At 36.1% G+C, this 23,485-nt stretch overlaps 2 protein-coding genes across 3 annotated transcripts in view; one reads left to right on the top strand and one right to left on the bottom strand.

Moving 5' to 3' along the window:
• The window catches only part of LOC113280210 (uncharacterized 38.1 kDa protein-like), a 55,065-nt gene extending 36,434 nt beyond the window's left edge, over positions 1–18,631 (top strand). Inside the window, exons 6-7 of the mRNA XM_026528865.1 lie at positions 18,264–18,332; positions 18,434–18,631. Coding sequence (XP_026384650.1) covers positions 18,264–18,332; positions 18,434–18,631 — 267 coding nt within the window. The remainder of the gene's footprint in view (positions 1–18,263; positions 18,333–18,433) is intronic.
• LOC113278246 lies at positions 18,271–20,385 on the bottom strand. 2 transcript variants are annotated; one of them, XM_026527142.1, is made up of 4 exons: positions 19,882–20,385; positions 19,710–19,782; positions 19,519–19,614; positions 18,271–18,586 (listed from the first exon to the last, which is right to left on the bottom strand). In XM_026527142.1, the coding sequence occupies exons 1-3, from the start codon at positions 20,212–20,214 to the stop codon at positions 19,556–19,558; spliced, it is 465 nt and encodes a 154-aa protein (XP_026382927.1). In that variant the 5' UTR covers positions 20,215–20,385; the 3' UTR covers positions 18,271–18,586; positions 19,519–19,555. The 2 variants fall into 2 exon arrangements, with proteins under 2 accessions (XP_026382927.1, XP_026382928.1); XM_026527143.1 differs by lacking the exon at positions 18,271–18,586 and adding an exon at positions 18,842–18,909.
• Between the last annotated feature and the right edge of the window lie 3,100 nt (positions 20,386–23,485).

Below are 23,485 nucleotides of genomic sequence, written 5' to 3'. Positions count from 1 at the left end.
TTATGATTATTCACCTATTCAAAAGGACGAGGATTTGATTAGGGATACCACCGTTTTAGACGACGTAGTATTTCCTGTTTACGAAGCCGATAGTGGTTTAGAGGAACGGGTTCATTTCGAAAATACTGTTTTAGGGTCTAGCGACTTAGAAACAATAATCTTAGAAGAAAAAGATAGACCCGTAGAGATGAGTAAAGATGCACTACCTGATAATAACTTAGAAGAATCTCTTGAATATTTTAAGGACTCTGAAGATACGGAAATTCAAGAAATAATTAGAGGTCTATCTAGAGACACTGAAAACTCTAAGTTTGGGGGTGATTATCACTTCCCTAGTGCCTTACCTTTAACTCTCAGAAAGTTCCTACACTTAGGACTTGATATTTGTGCCTCGACCATTTTACAAGATTACCTTCATACTCGTTTTCCCGAGCCTAATGATGTCCATGAAGGAGTTCAGTCATTAGAAACCCATCCTCTGGTTGATGTGGTTTGCCCAGGCTATGATCCCCAGATTGACTTTGTTTTCCCACCAAATAGTTTTCTTCCAACTGTGGGAACGTTTATATTCCAAATGTGTCGAATATTAAGTTGTGAGACTAGACCTAAATGCTTTAGGAAATTAGAATCGACACATTTGATTAAGAATGACCACTACTCTCATTGTGGTCAAATTTGTAAGTCAAATCTTATTGTCTTAGAGGATCCTCAGTTATTTAGGTTATTATCGTGCACTTCTAAGATCATATTTGAGTTTTTCCAGACTCTAGGACCTAATAATTTGGATCCAACCTATGAGGAAATGCATCCGAGGAAAATATTTTATTTTGACCCTTTCATAGAACCTGAACCTGAACCACAATTAGATATAAATATCTTAATCAGGAAACTAGATAAGGGCATGTTATTCTTGTTCACTTTCTTGGGTTATTGTAGTTTCCTTTGGTCAGCTCTTTTTCGTTTTAAAGACCCACAGTTATTTCGACTGTTACTTTATGGTTCAAGTTGACTAATCCTTTCCTAAGTCTGGCTGAAGACTTTAAACTTAGCACTTCTTGGGAGGTAACCCAATATTCTTGCGACACGGTAATATCCTTCCTTATCTCTTTTGCTTCAAGTGGTAACAGTTTCTCCTTGTTCATGCTTTTAGTTTCATCTTTAGAACATTGAGGACAATGTTAGATTTAAGTTTGGGGGTATGGGAGAAACTTTTTAGTTGCATAATAAATAAACTCCAGAGCCTAGAAATTTACGCCTATTAAGGATAGCACTAACCAATCTAAGTGGATGGAAACATTTTTGTTTTAGGAGTTGAGGAACCAATCTGACTAGATGGAAACATCTATAGAGTCTATTCATAAAAGCACAGAGCTCAGGTGTTAGAAATAACATGATAGTTTCGCCATATCTTGTCGAGTCCTTTTCACTTTCTATTTTTAGTTTTCTTTTGTTTCAAGTGATTTGGTGGGGCACACGATTCAAGTTGTTACCTTTGCTAGGGTGAAATAGAGTGACTGAGTTACCTTTTAAAAAAAAAAAAAAAAAAAAAATTATTAGACCGGACCAGTTAGACCAATCGGAATAAGTATTAACACTTGGATAGCAATATGCGTGTGTTCTCCCTGTTTCCGTCGCCTAAGCAAGCGTGGAATGCAGGACCCGTGGGAACTATCGTGTAATCTGCTGACAAGAAGCATGCGCTTGGATCCAAAAGATCTATTCATGCCGTTAAGTTAAAAAAAAAAAAAATGGTTATTGTTATGTGTAGTCAACTGCTGGTTCCCTTGTATTTGCCAGTTTGTTGATATAAATTTAAGTTATTGACCACTGGTTCCCTTGTATATGCCAGTGTGTTAATATTAGTCAGACCGGTATCTCAGTCATTTAGGTTAGGTTCATCTTGGCAGAGGCCTTCAGACAGATATGGGAAACACCGTTCACTTTTCAACCATCTACATTTTTCTTTTTCCATCTTCTTAATCTTTTCATGTGATTAGTCTGACTCCGAGTATGATGTCCATCGTGAAACTATCTTAGTAGAGCTCTGTCACTTATATGAATTTTAGTATGCTTGAGTGCAAACTCGTGTACACCAATTGGAATTTCGCATCAGGGTTCTTCCTCTTAGAGTCAATAATTGTATGCCAACCAAGGAGGTTCTTTAGTGCTTTCCAAGGTTCTGCGTAGATAGCTAGGGTCTGGAGTATTGGTTTTTGTGGGTACACCTCTGATAAACCCACCCGAGATTAACTCGGTCACTTTTCAAGAATAAATTTTGCTCGAGGACTAGCAAATAATAAGTTTGGGGATATTTGATAGACGCATTTATGTGTCTATTTTGTTCTCAATATTCTGTATTGTTAGACTCGATTAAGTACTTATTGTGTTATTTTGTGTTTTTGTAGATGTTTTTAGAGAAATAAGCCTTTGCGGCGAAATGAGCTCAAAAAAGTGATGATTTACACCCCGGAGAAAAGTACTAAAGGCACCCCAGAAATGCACCGGAAGCGTCCCAGAAATGTACCGGAGGAACCCAGAAAAATTACTATTTTCACCCCAATTGCTAAAGGGACACCCGTACAGGATTAGGGGGAGGACACTTTTCTTCTCATAATTCAAATTTCATTTTTGGCGGGAAAATATATTCTCTCTCTGGCAGATTTTCAATCAACAAAATGAAGGTGTTGTGGTGCGATTCAATGGCTAAAAATTGGTAGGAAGATGTGATATAGCTTAAGGAATACATTATGTGTGTCAGAATTGATCGAATTTGGCTAGAATCGGCTAAACAAGTCATCATCAGAGAACATGGCAGTCACGGGTTTGAGAGGATTTTTTGAGGGATTCGGACGTGTTATGATGATGCATGGAGGACTCTAGCACACTTTTGGACCGTGTAGAAGCTAAATAAGGGAGTATCAGAGGCTGTTTACGCGTGGAGAATCATTTCAGGGAAGAAAATATTCGGAAAATATTTTCTTTAAACACCGAGTAATGAAGATTATATGGAGTAATTGAGGGAGATTCAACGAGCTGTAGGTGTATAAATATGTTCCCTGGGAGTACTAGAGAGGCTGTCGAGAGTTGGGAGAATAGAGGAGAGCCACAGACGCAGAAATCAAGAGTTGATCAAACTCTGCTGCTGCTGCTGCTGCTGCTGATGAAGAACACCAAGAACACGAAGAACGGACTCGCAGTAGCAGTCGTTTATCAACAGTGGAAATGACTCACGTCCGTGGGTCGTAGGTGTGGGTCGTAGAATTTCAGCGACAACAGCACCTCAGCTTTGTCGTTCATTTTGGACGCCTTCTGTGGGTCGCAGAATCCTGTTTTAGAACATTTACTTATCTTTCTCTTTATTGTAAACATCAATTGAGCTTAATAAAATATTTTGAGAGGTTTTCCAACATGATGAGTTAATTCCCTCGTAACCAAGACAATGGAGGAAGCTATTCACGCAACATAAATGGGTAACTATTTCATTTAATTATATAATTCACCTAATCGCTGCTTTTGCAGAGTTTTAAATTGTTTGAATGATTGTCTTAATTATTTGTTATTCAGTTTGATAGGTTATGCTTGGTTTAATCTCTTGATAATCTATGCTTAAGGTTTACAAATAATGTTTGAGAATTTGTATGATTGATAGTGAATTAAAGATAAAAGAGGACTTAAGAATTGAATAGAGTTTTGAAATATTTATCATTCAATCTTGCGTAGTAGTGGAATCTAGTGTCTTGGTTACCTCTCGCCCAAAATTGTTAATATTTTGTATATATATTTTTATAAGTCTAAAAAAATCCTTTACCTTCACAAGTCTTAGAGTTCGAACCTTTATTACTACAACCCACGAAAAATCTTTAATCAGTTTCTCAGGGCAATCCAGGTGTAACAGGTTATGGTTTTATTTGCAAAGATAGTTATGGGAAGTTAATATGAATCAATTGATATTAGCACTATTACCAACTGTATTGCTGAAATGATATAGATTTTTTCAAAGATATTGAACGGGCAGTAAGTTTTGGGTTTTTAAATATTCTACTTCAATTTGATTCATTGTCAGTGGTTGCAATGCTTACAAATTTCCTTGGTTTATTCAAACTAGGTGGAAGTATATTCAGAAACAATTAGACTAATTCATATGGGCTAGATTGAGATGCTACATTAGCAGTTAAGTGTTGCAATTCAAAAAAAAGTGTGACCTAAAAGTTAATGGTTTTCTTTCCTAGCATGTGCTCGCAGGTGAAGTAGCAGCGAGATTGAAGCGCTGAATAGTTCAGCGCCACAAAAATCACCTTTACGCTGAATGGTTCAACGCACACAAAAATCACACGAATCACAAAAATCACAAAATTTGATCTGACGGATGAAATTGGTTGCGCTGAACCAAACAGCGCTGGGTGGCGGTTCCAGTTGACGTCGGATGCTAATCTAGCTGCTAGATTATCACTCCCATAGGACTTAGGAAGTAGTCCTGGCTGATGTGGACTGCTAATCTAGCTGCTAGATTAGCACCCATATGACTAAGCCTTGTAAAGAAATTGATTTCTCTGCAGACCAATTTGCTAAGAATGGTTCACACCTTTCAAGATAACAATATTTTTGATTTCAGTCTCATCCTCCTTCAGTCCTTCCCCGATCATTAGGATGGAATTGTTGTATGTCAGTTTTTTTAGATTCAGATATATTAGGTTGTTATGCTTTGTGGGCGCAGTATGTTGGGCTTACTTTTAGTGTTTTTGATTGGGTAGTTGTCTGAATGGCTTTTTCTTTTTCATTGTATTCATTTTATTCTTTTAATGGAATGGTTTTTTCTTGAAAAGGAAAAAATAAAGGTCATGGTGGTGGATCCTTTGGTTCTTGTACTGGACGACGGCAGAAGATCAATTACGTCAGCGATTCAATGCGGCCAAGATCAAGTGCTTCATCAGAAATATATATGTAGGGTTTCCAGGTTACTGTAGACTCGAAGAAGTTTTAGGAAAATTACTCCTCTTTCAAATAGTAGAACATAAATCAAAATGGTCTACTTATAATTTTGAGTACCATTCGTTTTCCAATTTCTACGTATAAGAATTGGGAGTTTTCGTTGTAGATCATTCTTTCCCTTTGCTATTCATGTGCGTATCGCAACTTACTTGTATTTGTTTCATGTATTTGATGTACTTGTTTTTCTTGAAAACAATCATGTAAACTTTTCTTATAATAAATATAAATATGGTTATAATATTATACATAATTCTTATACTAACAATAATCAATTAAAAGGGTATATTTGAAATATTTCCTTGTTTAGTTATATAGGTCATCTATTAGTAGAACAAAAGTTAAAAATCAATTGGTCATCCATTTAGGGACGGAGGGAGTATGTATCATGTTTTTTCTTTTTTCTTTTACGTGGTCTCTCTTGACCTTTCTTGTTTTAGATTTTTTGACATAATCCCTCGTTCTTTTCCTTGTTTTTTTTAATAAATCTCCCCGTGAGCTTGCTAAAAAGAAAAAGAAAACAGTCAGGATTATTTTTGAACGCGCGATTGGGGATACTAAAACTAATTGGGAGATAGAGGAAAAGGACAAAAACTGAATATCAAATCAGGGTCACCCCTTATGTAAGTATTTTATGTAATTCCTAATCTACCCCTCACTAATCAGGTTTAGTGTTTAATTATAATTAGGATAAATCTTAAGTATTTGTTAAATGAATATTGTGTAATTTTGTTTGTATTTGGGTGACCGAGGTGAGAGTAAAAGGAGAGAAAAAATATTTGAGAGGGAAATTTTTTTGGTGAAAATGGAGGATGATTGTGAAGAGACAATTGCTGCTTCTGAATCTTTAGCCCAACTACAACAAAGAGCATATCTTGAATCTTCAGCTAACGATAACAACTCACAATTGCAGCTCTTTGTTTATCCAACACCCTTGAATGATGATTTTTACGAGCATGGAGAGTTTTTTGAAGAACCTACATAAGAAAGTAAAGTTGCACAACATACAAGCATCCCCAATACACAGGTAAAGCGACTAAGAGGTTGAAAATATGATGTTATTTTTGAATCCACCATTTTTGCAGATGAAAAAACTTGCTGCCGGCATGGACATGGTATGAATACAATGCTGGAAGCACCATTACCGGCATAGTATTCATACTAAGGCCATGCCGGCATCCCGACATCCCCCATTTTGAAATACAATCCGGCATAATATTCAACCAAAAAACTATGCCGGTACAAAAGTTACTTTTTACCTACCAAAGAATATTCTACGGAATATGCTACCGGCATAGTTCAATTGTAAAGTTACCATGCCGATACTGCATGAAAAATATACAGGAAGTAGTGTCTTCCAAAGCTAAATACCGGCATGATAAATTAATTAACTACCACGCCGGAACCGTGTACCGGCGTAGAACCATAGATAACAAACATGCCGACACACCCACCGGCATTGTTCATCTAACATTACCATGTCGGTATCTACAAAAAAACATACAGGAAGGAGTGTTTTCCAAAGCTAAATATCGGCATAATATATGAATTATCGGTTACGCCGGAAATAGGTATCGGCGTGGAACCATAGATAACAATAGTGCCGGCAGCTATGCTTCCAGCGTTGATTTCAGATGAAATTTGTATGCCGAAAAAATTTTAAAATTTGGTTTTCAGTTTCGGTTCAGTTCGACCATGCTGGAACATTGTTCGAGCATGCCGGATCTGTGGTCCTACATAGTGTTTTAATATTTTTTTGGAACTAATTTTTTTTTCATTCGATCCTTAGGTTGTGACATATATTGATCCACCAAATGCAAGACCGCTTGGTCGGGATACGTCGGAATACTATACAATTCCTCGGATATGTTACCAAAGAATACTTTTCACCTAGTATCTTGAACTTTACTAATGGATTGCTTGTAATGAACCTTATAATGTTGTCCTTATGTAGGGAATAAAATTTATAGAGGAAGCAATTGCTTGGGCTAAAGAGACGGCTCTTAAGAACATGTGTGTGTTGGTGAGGAATACCCAAGGTTCAAAGTTCCGATTTGAGATGGTTTGCGAGAGAAGTAGGGTATACAAGGAGAAGAATACCATAAAATAAAGGGTTATGTATATCCAAAGAAGACGAATAGGGTATACAAGACTCGTACGAGGAAGGTTAATTTCCCCTTTAAGCTTGTATTCAATTTAAGAGACAAAGGAAATGAATGAGATTGTAAGGTGTGGTTCGGCTTTCATAACCACCCGGATCCGGATTTTGTTGGTCACTCCCTAGTTGCGAAGCTAAAACCTCATGAATTGGAGGATGTAAAGAGATTGACCAAAGCATATATCTCCTTCCGCAACTGATTTTCCGGTAACACTCAAGCCTAGAATGTTCTGAGCATCATCAGGGATCAAAGGTCATATCCCCAAACGGGAAGTGCATGGTATCAGTTTCACCATGATACCTTTCGAAGAAGCAATTGACTGTCACAGAATCACACTTCACATAATTTTAAACCAAACAATATAGACCAGACTCCCTTACTAATGTTTAGACCTCTTCACATTCCGTAGAAAAATCCCAATGAGACGCGGCTTGGTTCGGCAAACACGCACAACCTTCTTATGATCCTACAATTAGGAGACAAAATGATTAAGAGATTTTACATAAATAAAAAACAATACATATGCACATGATAAAAAATTCTTACATAGGTTTGATGGATAGTACGAGCCCACATGTCCTGGAAGCCAAATAAATTTCTCGGATCGTGTGCTTAACCCCAAATTCTACCACGATCAAGGTCAGGTATCAAGTCATCAGTATGAGGAAGGTGCGAACCTTTAACTCTAACTTTTCCTTTGCCTTGTGTCGGTTTTTGACTTGGCACACCATCTTATTTTAAATATTGGCATTAGGTTGCTAATTCACTTGCATCAACCTCATTATCTTCCTCCTCACTTTCCTCTTCATCTTGCTCATCGTGATCTACTGTTCCAGTTGGTTCAAGGATTACGAGTTTTCTACGGTCACGACCACTATCCCAAATTTAACCTCTTGTATTCGCACCCAAACGCTTGTTGCGACCTTGTTATTTCCCTTGAGGAGGCAGAGACTGAGGAGTACCAAGACCGTCCTTCTTTATTTTATTAATGCCAACATCTTTAGTTTTTCCTTTGTTATCTTCCTTGGCTCTAGCCCTATATCAAAAGAAACACGAAATGAGTATAAGACAACTCAGTTTCATTTTTAATATCGGCATATATATACTAAATAGCGGCATGGAATCATCAGTACCGGCATTAATTCACGAAATATCAACCATGCCGAGACCATAAACGACATAGTAATTTAGCAAATACGTTGTACCGGTACACAATTCCGGAAATGAAAAATAACTATCGACAATGCCGGTAGTCTTAGGTAATTCCTAGGCAGTTCCTGGATACCAAAAGAGCACTGCCGGCACAAACGTAAGAATTCAAAACCATGCCGTGACCAAGTACCGACATGGAATTAACTTAAAATCAATGCCGGTACTGATAACAATTTCTAGGGTTCTCCTGGATACCAAAAGAGCACTACCGGCATACACGAAAAAATGTAAACCAATGCCGTAACACACTAACGGCATAGTATTCAACCTAATTTCAATGCCGGTACTGAACATTCAGTTTCAAGTGATTTTAGCTTTCTTGACGGCATTGTATTCATACCAAAATCAATGTCGTAATAATATACCGGCATTGCCTTCATACTAAATTAAACGCCGTAACTAAGAACCGACATTGTATTCATACAAATTTCAATGCAGGTACTCACTGAAACTCAACTATTTGAGTTAGGTTTTCGCGATTCTAACCTAAACCCACTGCTATGGATCGATTCAAACACTTATAAACTAGGTCAAAATCACTTACTTTCTCACAGAAGCCATTTTTACGAGAGGTTGATTGTCCGAGTTCTCTTGTTATTCTTCTTATTTCTCTTGAGCAATCAAACCAAGCCTTTGGTTTAATTTTTGTTGAGAAATCGATTTTGACTTCGATTGAGCCTCTGATTTCTTTCGTGGAGGCATGGTTATGGATTCGGGTAGGTTAATCGACGAAGAAATTTTTGAATCGACGATTATTCTTCGATGAAGAACGATGAAGAAGATAAAGAAAAAAATCGAAACCCTAAACTTAGATGAGTGCCGGAACTGTTTGTGAGGAATGGGGGATAAATGATTTGGTTTATTATTTTAATTTTTAGTAGAAAGAGTATTATAGACTTTTCATAATGTTTTTTAGTTAACCAAAGGGTATTTTAGTATTTTCATACCCAAAAATCACCCCTTAGCAGACATTATTGGAAGTAATTTAATCCCCTAATTAGTTTTAGTATCCCCAGTCGCGCGTTCTTTTTTTTTTGGGAATTAGTCATTTCTATCCCAAAGATATGGGCCGATACACATTCTTGCCCCGTTTTTTTTGGAGACTATTAAATCTACCCTGCCGTTTAAAGTAAACAGTCAAAACTGTTAGATAAGTGTGAGCTAGTTGTGTTGTCAATTGAAAGTCCAGGTGTTAAATCTTGTAATGGGAAAAGACGCATATAGCCTTTCTTTTTCGTTTCAACTCCATCGAATAGGTTAGTATCAGATGTAAGATCTCGTTGTTAGAGAAGATGGAGGGAGAGTGGTGAGAAAGATATGGTTTGGGAAGATTACGTGCATGAATTTAGGATATATCCCAAACAACTGCATCTGATGTATCCTTATCAAGATATTTCCCGCCAGAAATTAGTTAGGGTTTTTCTCATAATTCTGTTACTCTATCAGTATATAAAGAATCAAGGTCTACGTTTGTTTCTATCCATAAACCAGTTGATAAGAGTGCAGTTTATTGAGAAAACCTAAGTAATTTTAAGCGAGTGATTTCTGTATTTTGAAGAAATGGGGAAGAAGATAATGGTTAATGAAGAGTTACTGAACAAGAACTCTGCTGCATATACTAAAAGGTATATTTTCATTATCTAACTATTCTTTTCATCTTTGTTATTATGAATTTTTGGTTTTCGATTTAGGGCTTTCTTACTGGTTCAAATTAGGGTTTTCAATTTTTTCAATTTAGCTTTTCAAATCTACTTCAAAATTAGGTTTTTCGACTTAGGGACAATCACGATTAGATCTTTATAGTAGTTTATGAAATGATAAGTGTCCTGTTGTTGAACGTTACATGAGTTTTGTTACTGAACTGGTCTATTAATGGTACTTTGGTGGTTTTGTATGGATAATATGCCTCTGTGGCTCAGTTTGCGATTTTCAATTAAAACTAAAATTCAGAGGATGCAGAAATGTGATCATGTCTAGAAGTTATGCTTGATAACTTATTTTTTATCTACTTCTTTTGTAAATGGTGCGATAACCTTCATTTGTCCATTCTCCAAAAAAACATGTACACAGATAAGATGATCCTCTTGCAAGGGCTGTCGTTTAATGAATTGGTTTTTCATAGAAAAAAAAAATTCAATTTCATACAGTCAATTATGTTTGTATATAAGGCTCATAAGAGTTGAAATCTTACATTGATATAAGAGAATTCTGGTTACACTTAATCTTTGTTTGGGGATGTCTATGAGTGCCATGTCCATAGCCTGTTTGTTGTATGTGTACTGTGGTCTTAGTAGTTTGGTCCAAAATACTCTTTAAAAAATCGTCTTATTTTCGGAAAGGTTCAAAGAAATGATTTTGATTGAGAAGTTATATTATGAGATTCCTATGCTTATAGCGGAAGGGATATCTGTCACTTGATTAATGAGTTCCTGAATCGAATATATTTTTTTTTGTTGCGTGGCTTGAAATATTTGACTGAGTATCTGTTTAGCAGAGTTCTTTGGCATTTTGTGTGTGAATTTTCTAGTGCAAATCTGTTGTAACTTATTTTGAATGCTAGTGACTTATTATTTTTGTTCTCTTGCAGTTACATGGGACCTAATCCTGGACATACGGTTGCAAATACCTGGAAACAGGACAAAGAAAATGACAGGTGATTTATCTTACTTTTCATAGTATGCTAGTGAAAGATGATGTTTTCTCTATTAGCTGATAGTTAGCCCCTATTGTGTAAGGGATCATATTTTGTTGTGCTTAACCATGCCACAAACTAGGTTTTTTATTTAGCATATGATGAATATATGTTACTGATAATACCCGTTTTATTACGTAACAGGGGTTCTACACCTCAGAAAGGGCCAAGGCCAACTTTATCTCCCAGGAAAAGCCCAAGGTTAATTGAAAAATCTAAGAAGACGGTTGGCATTAGTTTAGCTAAGATGTTTCTGTATTTTGAGAAACATGTCGAGGAGTCGACACAGGCTACTCAACCAAATGTTGCTGACAACATCAACCCTGGTGGCAGTCAGGTCATTGTGAATTTAGATGATGATTCATTTGGTACTGAATTCTGGAAGTCAGCCTCGGATAAAGTAGATATTGTTGAAGAAGCAATCAATGCTACCAAGGAGCCAGTGTTGCACCTTGAAAATCTTAATGGAGATGACTGCCATCCTGAAGACCAACCATGGAGCCAACCACTCATATACAGTGAGGGTGAAGATGATGCAGACTGGAAGGAATTTTTACAAAATTTTAGTATGAAAAGCAACAGTGGTGAGGGTAGCGAGGAAGCAGATGAAGGTAATATTTATATTTTGTAATTTCAGATTTCATTAAAAATGTTATGTTTGCGGTTTGATGTTAATGTGGACTTTTGTGTGTGTCTGAACATGTAGATGATCATTATGACCAATTTTTGGAGACAGATGATGAAGTTGAAGGTAGTCTCAGTTTTTCGTTGAAACTTTAACTTGTTCATAACGATACTCGACGTGTTGTTTAATTTTTTCTTGTTGTTTGTCATGTGATGCAGCTATCAAGGAAGTTAACGAACCACTGATTGATTTTGAGATTGAAGAGGGTAAAATAAAGGAAATTGGTAACAAACCAGAAGATGATTATGGTCCTGAAATGGTTGATAGGCCATTACCTAATCATGAAGTTAGAGTGGTTGATAATGGGCCTTACAGAAATGTTAATAATGTGCCTGTAAGGAATGTTGATAATGGGAAACAGTGGTTTGATGACAGTAATTTTGAAGATTTCCTTGCTGCTGCTGATTTAGTGGATCCTGAGTTATTCACTGAAACAACACATGAGATACAAGTTGTAGCTGATGACAGAATTGAGGAGGGGATGGAATTTCCTGACAAGACCGCTTTTAAGAAACGTATCAGAAAATATTGTGTATCTACTAGGACAGTATACAGGTTTACGAAGAGTGATAATATTAGAGTCAAGGATGTGTGCAAAGGCTTTGGAGATCCCATTCTATGTCCGTGGTATATATCTACAAGGAGGATCCCTAGTGAGGCGACTTAGAGCATAAGAGATTTCCACTTGCACCATACTTGTATTGGGGATCCTTATGACAGGAATTCATGTGCAAATCCTGAATTTGTAGCTCAACATGTGATCAACAAGCTAAGGGAGTCACATGGCAAGACTTCACCCAAACCTTCTAAGATTGCTGCCGAATTTTGGACAATCCACAACACCTTGATCCCGTATCACGTTGCATGGAAGGCTAGAAACAATGTGTTGGAGAGGATAAACGGAATCTTTGATGAGAGTTTTAAAATCCTACCAAGTCTGTGTGAAATGATCAAAAGGAATAATCCCGGATCAATTGATACTTTCACTTACGGAAGGTAATATTATTTCTTTAATTGTTCGTAAAATTGATTAGTTTGAGTTCTAATTTTTAAACTTTCCTTGTTTCTTCGTGCAGAGACAATCGCTTTGAATCTGTGACCATATCTTTTGATGCCCTTATGAGGGGTTTTATAAATGGTTGTAGAAATATAGTTGGGTTGGATGGATGTCACCTGAAGGGAAAGTATGGTGGTTGCCTACTATCTGCCACTGCTCTTGATGGGCAGAATGGATTGGTTCCTTTGGGTATCATGGTCTGTAGAAACGAGTGTGCGGAGAACTTGTTCTTGTTCTTGAATAATCTCAAGCCTAGATTGGCTGATCATCCCGTTGAGTCAATCAACTTCATATCTGATAGACAGAAAGGTCTGAGAGACGCTGTCCAAAAGTTGTTCCCTACTTCACCACATAGGTTCTGCTTCAGGTTACAAACTAACCTCCAACTTGATCATTTTATTGTTACAAAATACATAAAGTATGTCTATATTAACCCTCTAATTCATGGAAGGCACATGTATGCAAACTTCAAAACGCACTACAAGGGATCTAAACTGCACACACTTTTCTGGAATGCTTCTAGAGCTTATAAGCCTAAAAAGTTTCAGGTTTGTGTTAGTACGTAAATGAAATGAGTGGTATTTTTTATTCTTAGAAAGTAAAATTCTTGTAACACTTAATATGTTTCAACTGTAGGCACACATGGATAGTATGATGTCAGATAATGTTAGTGCTTGTGAGTATTTGATGGGAGAGGATCCTAAAAGGTGGTGCAGGGCATTTTTTGACCACAAGAGCGCTTGTGAACCCTTGAGTAACAACTTTTCTGAAAGTTTCAATAATATGATAACCAACATTAGGGAGAAACCCGTCTGCAAGCTAGTTTTGATGTATGGACAGCTGGTAATGGGGCTGTTTTACAAGAGAAGAAATGCTTGTGTTGGATGGGATTCTGGGGATTTGGTTCCTACTGCCAAAAAATTACTGAAGAAGGTGTTTAAGAAAACATGGGAATATAAGGTAGAAGGAGCAGTTGCTGGCAAGCTTTATGAAGTCACAAGCATACATAATACAGTATTGTTGACCTTGAGAAACATACTTGCAGATGCATGCAATGGTAGCTAAGGGGTTTCCCATGTCAACACGCTGTCTGTGCTTTGCAGCAAATCAGACCCAATTTGGTTGAGTAAGTGTGCAGAACACTTGTAGTTTTAACCATGATTCTTTCTTTGTTACCAATATGTGAAATGTTAAACTTGTTTGTTTTTCCTGTGTGCATTTTTATAGGTATTGTGCCAGATACTACTTAGTGGATAACTACAGGACCACTTATGCCCCTGATATGATACCACTGGAAGGTCTTGAGGACTGGGATGAGGTTTTTTCCTAACTCTCAACTATTCATTTTTACTTGTCTTTAATTGGATCTGATTTATGTGTGCACTATGAACTTAGATAACCTTCTGCATTACATTATTAGGTTTTACCTTAAATATTTGTGTGTATCTACTTAAAGTACAATTTTGATACATAAATTCAAAGTACCCTGTGAAATATCTAAACTCAATTCTTGTAAGAATCCTGTACCTAGCTACTTAATGGATGTTAGTGCTTGGAAGTCAGATTCCAGACCCTGCAGTAACATATATAGTGTAGATATTTAAGATGTTTAATCTTTGCGGCGGCTAAGTAATCATTTTTAGTGTTTTCATTCATTCTTTGTTTTTTTGCTATGTCTATTACTTGGGAAGATTATTGTACACCTATTACTTACTAGTTTGTTGATCTCTTTATGCAATATTAACTTCCTTTGTTCTTCTCTTATACAGCCAAGAACAACTATTGTTCCTCCATTGCTCATTAGGAAACCAGGAAGGCCTAGGAAGAACAGAAGGAAGGCATATAATGAGACCCTATCCGAGAAGAAAGTCAGGTGCTGCAGCAAATGCAAGCTTCATGGTCACAACAAGACAACTTGTCCTGGATGTGCAATTGGCTCTAATCCAAAGAGAAAGAGGTCTACATCTGAAGAAGGCGGAATGGCGTTTCAATCCCAATCATCATCACAAGCTGGAAGTGCTGGTGGTTCTATGCCAGCAACGAAGAAGCCAAGAAAAGCTACGACTCAACAGTAGTGTCTCTGAAGATTTACTTGAAACTAGTTTTGGTTAGGATGTCTTTTGTTTGCTTTCAAGTGAGACCTATAAAACTTCCTGCATTTCCTCTGTTTCTTTGGTATGTTTTAGTTTAGCTTTTACTTTGTTTGGATATTAGCTATCTCCCAGAGATATTGTTTTTGGATGTTTTGATTATTGGATCTTTGATTCAATGTTATCAATAAATAGTAGTGTTAATGTCGTTATCTTCCCTTGCTCTGTTTTTACGATTTTATGGTTTTCCGTCTGGCTTCTAACAGGTGAAGAAGACAAAGTTTGTCGATGAGATCCTCCTGAAGAAACGAGGAAACAAGTTTAACTGAAGGGTATATTGGGCATCCCAGGTCACCCTAAATCTGCCACATGTCAGTTAACACCAGTTAACTTGTAACTGGATGGAAATCTTTATAACGGGACTACTTTGTAAGTTTTTTAAAAAACGGGATTATTTTGTAAACAACTTAAGAAAATGGGACATATCTGTAAATGACCCTTTTTTTTTTCTTTTTTTTTTTGGTAAGACTAGAAAATTTAGCTTAATCTTCTTTTTATATATAGCTGTTAAGGCATAGAGTATTTTGTTGTTCTACAAAATGAAATCATCAGAGATGTGTTCGGTTTTCTGAAACAACGTCCTTGTATGTGATACCGTGGGCTAGAAAGAAAACACCTTCACCATAAAAAGGAAATACCTTGACATTTCATTACTTTCTTTGTTTACATTTTTTTAATGAACTTAGATAGTAGACCACGTAAGATCCACCTCATTTACACATAATGGAGTTTTTCTTACCTCATTTACCTCATGTAAATGGAGTTTTTTTAATCCCCTTTTCATATTTTTTATTTTATTTAATCAATAAATACATTTGTCGATTTGTAGAGATTTAAAAAGAGTCATGAAAATTAATAACTTTGCGAGAATTATATAGAATTGAGCAAATTTTTGTGAAGTTATGCAGAGTTGTCTAATGTCTTGCAGACATTTGTAGAGTCCTGAATAGTTGTAAAAACAAATTTTATATGGAAATATGCATGATAGACATAAATACAAAATTTATTATAACTTATTTATTATAGTAACTTAAACTAAATTAAAATAAATTATTATTATTTTATATATATAAATTATTTTTTTTGTTCAATAAAATACAATAAAGTGTAACAATAAAATTAAAATAATTATTAATGTGCATAATAATTAAAATTAAAAAAGTGTTTTATACAATATAACATAATTTATACTCATCCATAACAGGAGGCTTATAAATTGTGCATTCACGAAATAAAATAAAAGAAAGTAAAAAACATCTTTATAAAATTGTAAGTCTTTCAAAATCTTATATGTTTTGGAAGACTTTTATCAAGACAAATATAGTGAGATATAAAAAATTGTAACAACACGTTTGTTTTTTTCTTTATATAGGTAGAGTGTTCTATATAGAGGTTTACCTCTATATCTATATAAATATCACTATATAATCTCTCTTAAAATCATGTTTGTTTGACCACTATCTAACAACTCTATATTGTGTACCCAATTTTATATATTTCTCATTTTATCCTTATAATATTCAAAAAATCCATGAATATCCATTACAACCAAAGATGTTCAAAAATTCCAAAAGGAAAAAAATGTATTAGAAAATACAACCAAAGATGTTCACTTTTTCCGAAACGGAGCGAAAATATAACTTTTTACTGAAACGGGGTAAAAATATCACTTTTTCTGAAACGGATCAAAAATATCACTTTATCTGAAACGGGCGAAAGTATCACTTTATCTGAAACGGGCGAAAGTATCACTTTTTCTGAAACGGAAAAAAAATCACCTTTTCTGAAACAGGGCAAAAATCACTTTTTCTGAAAAGGGGCAAAAACATAACTTTTTCTAAAACAGAACGAAAATATCACTTTTTCTGAAACGGGGCAAAAATTTTCACTTTTTCTGAAACAGGGCAAAAATATCACTTTTTCTGAAACATGGAAAAAATCACTTTTTCTGAAACGGAGCAAAAATATCACTTTTTCTGAAACGGCGCGAAATTATCACTTTTTCTGAAGCATGCGAAAGTATCACTTTTTCTGAAGCGGGGCGAAAATATCACTTTTTCTGAAACGGCGTGAAAGTATCACTTTTTCTGGAACGGGGGAAGTATCACTTTTTCTGAAACGGGGCTAAAGTGTCACTTTTTCTGCAACGGAGCAAAATATCACTTTTTTCTGAAACAGCGCGAAAATATCCCTTTTTCTGAAACGAGGGAAACCGCGAAAGTATCACTTTTCTTGAAACATGTAAAATTTTAGATTTTAAATTAAGGAATTATTTTTGGACATTATAAGTTTGTTCGAGGATATATTAGTCATTTGAAGGTTTAATAGACGTAGAGGCTCAAAGATAGCACCTCATTGGTGCTATTTGATTTCCTCTATATAGATAGAGATTTGCCTCTATCTTTGTAGAAGTAGTGGAAAAAACAAACACCAAATAAATGGGACCCACCACTATATAGAGGCTAATAGAGGTTAGCCTCTACATTGAGGAAAAAACAAACATGATGTAAGTCTTTCAAAATCTTATATGTTTTGGAAGACTTTTATCAAGACAAATATAGTGAGATAGTACTCTATACTAACGAAGAAATTAGCTCAATTTTTATTCTTCTGAGAAGATTTTGTGCATGACTTCACAATTGGAATATCACTTAGGTGGGTGCAAAAGATGTTCCAGATGGGGACGGCTTGACTGTTTATGTTGATGCTGCTGACCTAAGGGAAGCACCTTATGTTCCCTGGGCTGTAAGATTGGCAGTCTTACACCGATCAGAAGCACGTGCGTCCAAGGATTATCTGATAGCAGATGCACTTCAGCAGTTGATTGCTGATGCCGGTTACAGGTTCTTATTCATCCCAAATTGTGTTTTCTTAGCAATATTAATCACTAAATCCATTTCTGTTCTTATACAGTCATAAATGGTTCAAACTGCGCGGATACGGTTGAGGTGAAACATAGATCTTACTTGAAAAGTTGATCTCATTTAAAACATAGATTAAAATGGTAGATCTTATTTGATTTTGGTAACATGAATTTTAACTTGTTTGGATCAACTGTGAAAACAGGGGTGCTGATTCACCAGAGATCCGAATGCCTTATGGAAAAGAGGCGAAGGTAGAACTCACTGAGCTACTCCAAGGCAAGTGGTTGACTGTTGGTGTTTACTGCCAGGATCAGTATGGTCGACTCGTAGGAGATGTCCATTGCAATGGAAATTTTGCACAGGTATTCCTATAGTTGTAGGTATCTGGAATCTTACAACCCCCACTTTAGATCTCATCCTAAACCTTCGGATTTGAATCTTCCCTTTCTTTCCTGCAGAAAATAATGCTCCAGAAAGGGTTCGCATGGCATTTTGAAAAGTATGACAAGCGCCCTGAACTCAAACAGGTCAATTACAAGTCCTTTTTTATGCTAGTTGTTCTTTTCTCTCCCACCTATGCCCTGATGTACTCTATATGAATCATTGACAAACATGTGTCTCAAATCAGTGGGAGAAAGAGGCTAGAGCTGCTCGCGTCGGACTGTGGGCATCTCCGAATCCTCAAAAGCCATGGGAATGGAGAAAAAACAATCCGAGGGAGCACCGAACTGAAATGAGAGACTTCCTGGGCGCAATGAAGGTGAAAGAAATCCCGAGGGCCCTGTTTAGCAGCAGAAATGTTCAGGTGAAACTGGCAGAATATTAAAAATGCAGAATTTATCTTTTAAACTGAATTTTGATAGAGTTGTGTAACTAAAATAGTGTTGTGATTTTCCAATAAAGTTATGCAAACTCTAAAATTATTCAAACATTTTCTTTATGCAAGACAAGATGATCTTGTTGAAAATATACCTATGGAAAAGACAAATGAAAGGGTACTTGGCAAGCATTTAGCATGAATCCAGAATAGCCAAAGGCATACCCATTGCATTGGGGTCCATGGGGGGTTTTAATCCTTGGAAAGTAGCTTAAACGATCCTTGAGCTGAAAAGTTTGCACCCTTCCTTTAGTCTTCAAGAATGGTATGCTAAATTCAAACAGGTGAATTATAACTTTTACTAAATCAATCTTACTTGTTTTTTTTCTCTTAAACCTATGCCTAGGTTTACCTTAAATGACACAAATGTACGTCTCAAATTAATTGGAGGCTAGAGCTACTCAGGTTGGATTGTGGGCATCTCTTAATCCTGAAAAGGCAACAATCCAATGGACTGTAATGAACTATTTATAAGGGACTGGGAGCACTAAATTGAATCGGCAGGCTTCCTGGGTTCAACTATGCACCTGAATGAGAAGGAAATTCTAAGGGATTTCTGGAGTAGCCGAAACTCTTGGGGTGAAGGTAACACAATTGAACACAAAAATGGTAAACACCAATAAATATGCTTACTTATCTTCTGACAAAACAAGCAGAATTGTGTAATGATCTCATAGAGCTTCGTAAGTGTGAATTTGTAATATGCAACTTTTCCATTCAATTCATAAGCTAAAAGATTTGGAAATAAGAACATTCATTTTGAGAATCAAAATTTGCCATTTATTCACAAGAAGTAGACATTCACTAGATATGCAATTAGAGGTTATAAGTCTTACGGATTCACTAGATTGTAATCACAGCTCCTACAACAACCTATTTCACATCATTGTCATCCTTCAGCTTGTCAGAATCTGAATCACTTGCATTGTAACCTGACAGGCAGCACAGTTACATACAAGATATAACCAATTAGACTAATCACAAAATTACACCGGAAACGGAAATGGAGAACGTTCAATACCCTCACCTGGTTGTTTATTCCTAACCTCCCAAACCATCGATGACCTGCTCCTTGATGCTTTTGTTATCCAAGCTCTCCCCTGTAATCTCAAATTTAAGGAAAAAAAATCATGACATATAAGGCGAGCAAGGCGCTCTTAGACGCCTAATTCACATGGGGAAATTAAAAAAACTCAGACCTTTCTTGCATCCTTGGGGATTCCATAGCCATTGTAATACATCTGACTGACTAAAACCTGCTTACCGCTATCACCATCTCTAGCTTCTTTGAGTGTATCTCGAAACCATCTTTTCACACAAGAAGAAACTACTCTTGATAATGGTGTTGTTGCTCTGTTCAGATTACTACTCTGTTTCGATTTCTCAAAATCAAGAATAGATTTTGATGTCTCTGGGTTTAAAACCTCATTTATAGATTTGGGTTTTGGTTGTTTTGAATGATTGATTAGTTTTTCTGATGTGATTTTAGCTATTTGGTGTAACTTTGTAGAGGATGGAATCGATTTTGCCATCAATTTCTTCCAGCGAATCTTGGGGGAAATTCGGTTTTCTCGGAGTGGGGTTTTGAGAATCAAAATGGGTTTTGCTTAAATTACAAAGCTCTTAATTGATTTGGAAAATTCCTTTAAAATTCAGAAATTAGGTTTTGTAGGAAGAAGAGTCAAAGGTACTGCTAATTTTATACAAGGGGCTGTTTCTAGATTCCTTGAAGATAAAACAACTAATGGCACTCGAGGCGGTGTGTCACGGTCTCCGTTAGCTAATACACATCGGCCGATGCCCGTGTATAGTTTTTAGGTACTCCCACGAGATCTTTAATGTCTTGGCATTTTATTTACGAGGGATGATTCGTGTTAACACTATGGGCTAGATTGAGCCGTTAGATTGGCCAAAAGGTGTTGTAAATCAAGAAAAAAGTGTTGGAAAAAAGTTAATACTATTTCTGTCTACTTCTTTTTCTTACCAAGTGATCGCAGTTCAATTAGCAGCGAGATTGAAACGCTGAATGATTCAGCGCTCTATACTTTTTACTAAATGTTTAGAGCGCTCTATACTTTTTATTAAATGTTTAGAGAGAACGTGATGGAGAGAGGAAAAAGATGGAGAGAGAAATGGTGATGATTAGTTGTTTGGAAAATAAAATCAGGTGACGTTGTTTGATTCAGCGTTCAGCGCTGTTCTATTCAGCATTTCGCTGCTAGATTAGAAATACTATAATACTTAGGAGGTTGCCCTAGCTGACGTCGATGGCCAATCTAGCTGCTAGATTAGAAGACCATAGGGTTAGCCTTAGATGGATGTTAAAATTAGGGCCGTCAATGGGTACCCATTACCCGAAACCGGAACCGGATCCGATAGACTTGGGTCCGGTTCCAGGTCCTAAAGTTGGACCCATTAGCAACTTAGGACCCGACGGGTAATTACCCGATTGGACCCGAATCTAAACAGGTAATACCCGTTGGGTACCCGCGGGTATCGGGTACCCGTTTATTCATACTTTTATTCATGTTTTTGCTAATTTTAGCTTTGATATTTTACTCGTTTTAAATTTTTCTCTTACATTTAAACTTTATTTAGTACATTAATAAGAAATAATAATAAATTTTATAAAAGTTATTTAAATCCAAGCCAAAAAGAGACAAATATTAAGTTTTTGAGGTTTTTTAATAGTTTTCTTAAGATCCAATGGGTACCCGGGACCGGCGGGTACCCGGGTATTTAAACGGGTCCGGTTCTGGGTCCACAAGTGTAGGAACCGGACCCGGAACCGTTAGGACCCGGATCCGACCTTTATAAGTAGGGTCCGGGTCCGGATCTAGTGATACCCGGGAGGACCCGGACCCATTCACACCCCTAGTTATAATACATGATTTGTATCATTTTTTCACAAAATCCAAATGGTAATGAATTTAATTTTAATATTTTAGTGATTTTTTCCTCTTATAAAATGCTACATTCCTATCAAAAATGAATAAAATCTGAAATACCAAATTTCAGGAAATCTTTTAATGGGAGCGATTTTGGATAAGGGTGTTGGGGACTAATAGAAAACTGTCATTTATCTTTAATTTTTCTAACTTATTAGTATTTTATTTTTTACAACAAGAGTGTTCAGGGAAATATAGTCGGTCTTAGATTCCTTATTTTTATACATACCAAAGAAATCAGAAGAACGAAAAACTCTTATCATCTTGGAGTTCTAACATACAACAGGCGAAGAAGTTCAAACTTCAAAGAGGTCAATTTTTTTGTTGGACATAAATGAATTTTGAGACAAAATTTTTGGGTCTCTTTGGATTTTGTTTATTAATCTTTCTTCACTGATTTTGATTTTTTTTCTTTTGGTAAAAATTCTGGATCTTGTTTGATTTAGGGAAAAATGCAACATAAATCAAAAAATTAGTTTCATGGTTTGATCGCAACAAATCTTTTAATACCAGCAAAATCCTAACAATCATTTATTTTGATCGTCTTTATTATCTTCTAAAGAAACTAATATATTTGTTCAATCACTACACCAATAAAAGACTTTTGCAACTGCCTCCCACGTTGCAAATCGGGGGGCAACACGAATTTTCGCAACCGAAATGCTAATGTTGCGAATTTCGAGACGCCAATATTTTCAGCTGTTGCGACTTAAAAATTTTGCAACTGCTAATTAGCAGTTGCGAAATGTTTACTATTAGTTGCGAAATGTTTACTATTAGTTGCGAATTATTAACTAAGTCAATGGCTGACTCAAAAAAGTTGCAGTAAAAATTTAGCAACAGAGATAATCTGTTGCGAATTTTTTGCGACAGGAAAAAAAAGGTCAGTCCTTATAGACCTAATAAAAAATCCCCCATTTCTATTGTATCCAGAAACTGCCCATAAACCCTGCAATTATATCAATCAACCAAACAAATTCTGCACCACTTATATTGATATTCATATGTTCAATGATATATGTATAAACATTCAAGACATTTTACAAAAGAAAGGGAAGGAAACAACAATATTTTTATCGCTTGTGCTACATTTACTCCAGATTTAAATCAAGACTAGCTCTTAACGTAGTTTAGTTTCAGAAGAGAAAACCCAATGTAAGAAACTCCTACTTGTAAGTTAATATCTGATCTCAATGCATGGAGAGTTCAACTCCACTTCTTACGCGACAATCCTGCAACTCAAATACAATGCATAAGTATTAGATATGGCAAATGCAGAAATAGAGAAACGAAGTAAATAGTGCATCTGGATTGAACATGTACATAGAGTGAAGAGCTGAAAGGCAGTTACTGGCAGTACATGTACATACAAAGACATCAATCTAGAAACTTGAGTAGAAATCTATTTTGTGCAGTGTGCTCAATATCTGTACAAAACAGCTAACAATATCAGTACGCTGCATTAACTGAACTTAGCAGTGGAGTTTCCTTGGACAAATGATGACATTCAAAAAAGAGATAAGGCGTTTATCATATTTGAGGTTTGGGAATTCTGGTGTCAAAGTTTCTGTTGTGTTCATAAAACTGATGACATGAGATGAAACCTTGATACTCAGTTAGTAACATTTGACTTGAATAATAGGGAAGAACACATAAAAGTTAATACCAAACTATATAGACGGGCAACAAAGGCTACAAAAGGGGAAGTGCTAGTTAAGTGGCAGTATTCATACACAGAATGCTCCTTGCAAAATGAGACGAAATTAATAATAAAATTTAAGCCTACCTATAACTTCATTTCGATTTCCTCTGGAGATCATCGGGTAGTATTACACTCTTGATTCAATTCAATCTC

This window comes from Papaver somniferum, chromosome 5 (genome assembly GCF_003573695.1).
Source record: "Papaver somniferum cultivar HN1 chromosome 5, ASM357369v1, whole genome shotgun sequence".
In the NCBI taxonomy this organism is placed as follows: domain Eukaryota; kingdom Viridiplantae; phylum Streptophyta; class Magnoliopsida; order Ranunculales; family Papaveraceae; genus Papaver; species Papaver somniferum.
This window is presented reverse-complemented; position numbering and strand designations above follow the sequence as displayed.

Excerpts from the sequence above, each read along its gene's own strand:
- LOC113278246 (XM_026527142.1), bottom strand. The coding sequence starts at position 20,214 with ATGGCAAAATCGATTCCATCCTCTACAAAGTTACACCAAATAGCTAAA. Across the intron at positions 19,783-19,881 it reads TCCCCAAGGATGCAAGAAAG|GGGAGAGCTTGGATAACAAA; the intron begins GTCTGAGTTTTT and ends TTGAGATTACAG. Across the intron at positions 19,615-19,709 it reads GGTTAGGAATAAACAACCAG|GTTACAATGCAAGTGATTCA; the intron begins GTGAGGGTATTG and ends GCTGCCTGTCAG.